The sequence below is a fragment of the Centruroides sculpturatus genome, unplaced genomic scaffold (assembly GCF_000671375.1).
Source record: "Centruroides sculpturatus isolate CEXI.00-Female unplaced genomic scaffold, Cexi_2.0 scaffold1380, whole genome shotgun sequence".
Taxonomy (NCBI): domain Eukaryota; kingdom Metazoa; phylum Arthropoda; class Arachnida; order Scorpiones; family Buthidae; genus Centruroides; species Centruroides sculpturatus.
The window spans coordinates 1-3930 of NW_019385482.1; the positions used below are offsets into that span (position 1 = coordinate 1).

The following is a 3930-nucleotide window of genomic DNA, read 5'->3' on the forward strand; positions in this document are numbered from 1 at the left end:
TTTGACAGAATAGGAAAATTGTGGAATTACGAAAAAATATGAGGGTGAAACATTTGTTTATAACCACCACATCTCCGACTAGCCCATGGTTTTGTACGACTTAAGAAAATGATTTTATTTGTACAGGTATACGTCTTATTATTTTAATATTTTTACTGCATTTATTTATTTACTTACTAGCTGCAAGGACCCGCTTCGCTGAGTTTTTATTTGTGGGCAAAAAGTAACGATATTGAAGATTAAGATAATAATTACATTATAGCTAATCTTGCCCGTTTTCACAGAATGCAAGAATTAGGTTACCCGTTTCCAGACTAATCAGAGAATTTTTACGTCCAGTCAAACGAACTATTGTATTTTCAATTTGATCAATTTTCTGGAACGTTTACAATCGTTCTATAATCGAACTGATTCGAATTGGAATACAAATTCGAAATTAAAACGGTTCGAACATTTTTAAAATCGAAATAGAAAATCTTCGAAGTCAACCACTTTCAGCCCCCATATCTCTCACATCCTTATAGCTATCGAGACGCAACCACCATAGTGCACGAATGGAGACTTGGGGCTACCACCGCATACAAACACCATTCACGTGCGATGTGTAGTTTTGGCGGAAAAGTGAAATATAGGGACATACATGTCCATTTATATATATAGATATAGATTTATCAATATTATTTTTTTAATTTTTTCAGATTTACTTTATTTCACCCAATGATTATAATAATTAGTTATTCAGCTGTCACTACAATATTTTTTAGATAATTATAGTTTTTGAGAAAACTTTTCTACGCTTATGTTAAATTGTTGACTCGTTAAACATTGACTTTATAGTGTATTTTGAAGACACGTGGCAAATTTTCATCATTTATCTTTATTTAGTTGCTACGGAACATCGTTTTTCTGTACTCGTTTCGGGCTGTTTTTGCCCCTCTTCATAAAACTTGTACTTTCTCTTTGTATCCGCAATCTTGATGTTGACTTCTTTCCATAAGTATTGCCGTTTCTGGTTTTTCTGATTTGATTTGTATTTTTTACGAAAAATTTGTTATTTTTTATAGAACCATTTATTATTATTCAGTTGGGACGGTTTATTTACCAACGATACGTACCAACTAAATAAACATAAATGATGAAAATTTGCCACGTGTCTTCAAAATACACTGTAAAGTCAGTGTTTAACAAGTCAACAATACGAAAACGACACGGTTTCATAAAAAATACTTATGTTAAATATTTAATAATTTAATGTATTCATATATAATTTTTGCCGATATATTCAATAAAATAGGATTGAAAAGGGGAATTAGCACAAAATGCGTATCTTTTAAAATTATAGAAAATAAACTGCTTTTTCTATCGAAAAAAGTTCCTGTGTGATTTGTTCCCAACAGCAAACTTGTGCTAATTCCGAACGAAATGCACTTAAACTTCTTATATTCGTTATCATAAAATTAATAAATATTTTTGTTAAAGCAAAATAATAATCAAGGCTGTAATCTTTGCTCTTTATCTACGACGTATTTATAAACTATATAGTAAGCTATATAACACAGATTGATTGATAAACGTAGAAACAGATCAATTTTAATTTTTATTTATCGATACATCAGAAAGACAGAATTAAATCATGGTAGAAGCCATAGAACAAAGTTGCAGTTTGGCTTATTTTGGTATATTCTGTACAATTCTCTTTGTCTCAACGTTAATATGGAAGTTTGTCAACGTGTTAAGGGTACATCTCTTCTCTCTATGCACTTCGGATTTGAAGGAATTCGGACCGTGGGCCGTGGTCACGGGAGGAAGTTCGGGAATAGGAAGAGGCTACGCTAACGAACTGGCCAAACGAGGTTTACACATTGTAATCGTAAGCAACGAATTGCAGGCTCTGAAAGATGCCGCCGAAGAAATTACAAGTCAATACGGAGTAGAATGTCGCTACATTCACGTCGATCTTAGCCACGATAATGCCTACGAACAAGTTTTCAGCAGACTGCAGGATACGAATGTTGGCATTTTAGTCAACTGTGCCGGTGTTATGGATGACTGTCCGTGTTGTATATTAGACGAAAGCGAGGAGGATGTGAATTTAATGTTAGAATTACACATCAAAGCGGTGGTTCACACGACGCGATTGTTTTTACCTTCGATATTATCCAGAAAAAAGGCCGCCATCGTTACTGTTTCGTCAATGGCCTCGGCAATGCCTTTGCCATTTTTGAGCGTGTATTCGGCAAGTAAAGCGTTTTCCGATCGTTTCATTCGAGCGTTGTCTTACGAATATAAATGGAAAAATGTGAGTTTTCAATCTCTTACTCCTTTTGCGATTTGGACCAGATTGGTTGAGGAACGCACTAAAAATTTTAAATATTCGAAATTCATTGAAAATATATGCCTGGATAGAAATAAATTCGTCAGAAATGCTGTAAGAACAATAAATCTCACGGATTATACAAGCGGTAATTGGTTTTTTGACATTGTTTGGTACGCTGTATTAAAAATTGTCAATATTTTCTGGGCACGTCTTATGTTTAAATTTGCACCTTCGATAAAAAGTGTTTATAAAATATAAATATAATCATTAAACAAATTTTTCCTAATCAACAATTTTTAATTGTTATCATAGATTTTTATTACAATATATTTTATATATAGCTTAAATTTTTATATAGGAAACGAAAAATGTATTGATAGCAATGCTTATAGACTTAACTAAGATGTTGAAGATATATATTGATAAACATAATGTCGATAATTTTTAATTGTCAATTATCTTGTGATTTCCAGGTTTTTCAAGATTAAAAGTTGCATTTTTAAAAACTCACTGCAAAAATTAAAAACAATTTTCATCTTTCTGATGCTACCAAATAAACTCAGTTGTAAGGCTGTTCAATTCCCTTTATTGAGCCGCAATTTGAAAAAAACTGTAGACCTACAAATTCCTACTGTCGTCCGTCTGTTGTTCGTCTGACCTTCCTTAATCTATAGAAAGGAGTTAGACAATGCCAAAACCAGATATGGAAAGCTTAGTGGCAGCAGGCCCGATTAAATATATAAATTCAAATATTTTCTCCTGAATGAAGTTCGACAGATAAACGACAATACTGTATTGCTGGCAGGAAAGTATGATATACAGAGTCAATACATTACTAATTTGAGGTGAAGAGATATATTTTAAATTAAACTATTCAGTACAACTGCATTCGTCACAATCTACAAGAACAACCAGCTGTACCTTTAAATGCAGGTCGAATTTTAATTTTTGTAACGTTTTAGGTCGTTTTTATCCTGCGATTCTTATTTTTTAAATGCAATCGAATTCAGGACAATTTTCATTTCGAAATTTTGATCTTTAGAATTTCAACCGTTTAACTGCGAGTGTCGGACTTCTACGTAAATCACACAAGACTATTTTTATTGTCTGACAATTAATACGAACGCTGACTTCTCTTACGGAGTTGCCAAATGTACTTTTAGAATTGCACGACTACTTAAAATTTTTACATATTATTTTTACTTAAAAAATATTCCAAATGACAATTTTAAGACTAATATCAATTGCTTATATCAAGAATTATAATGAAAATTCAAGGCAAAGACGAGCATCGCGGAATACTTAGAAAAGGATCGGGCAGAGGTATTACACAGTCCTAAAGTAATATCAATCGACACGTTTTAATTTTTTAAACACTTTTTCAAAAAAATTTATAAATTTGAGAAATCTCCTAATAATCGAATATGGATTAAAACTGTGAATTAAAATTCCTATCACTTTGAACTCCGCGCAGATATTAATGAACTACTCCTAAAACTTAGTTAAAAAAAACTGAAAATAATTGTAATTTAAGCGATACCAGTTCCATCATCCATTTAATTTTGATTGCTTAACAAAATAATTTCCGATTAAATGTTTTCCCAGTTTATTAA

At 31.9% G+C, this 3930-nt stretch overlaps 1 protein-coding gene across 1 annotated transcript; it reads left to right on the forward strand.

The window, feature by feature from the left end:
• The first annotated feature begins 1633 nt into the window (after positions 1-1633).
• On the forward strand, positions 1634-2602 carry LOC111639386 (hydroxysteroid dehydrogenase-like protein 1). Its single transcript, XM_023385260.1, has one exon. The coding sequence runs from the start codon at positions 1634-1636 to the stop codon at positions 2573-2575; it is 942 nt and encodes a 313-aa protein (XP_023241028.1). The 3' UTR covers positions 2576-2602.
• The last annotated feature ends 1328 nt before the right edge of the window (positions 2603-3930 follow it).

What these genes read in the sequence shown, in the direction of transcription:
- LOC111639386 (XM_023385260.1), top strand. Translation starts at nt 1,634, where the DNA reads ATGGTAGAAGCCATAGAACAAAGTTGCAGTTTGGCTTATTTTGGTATA.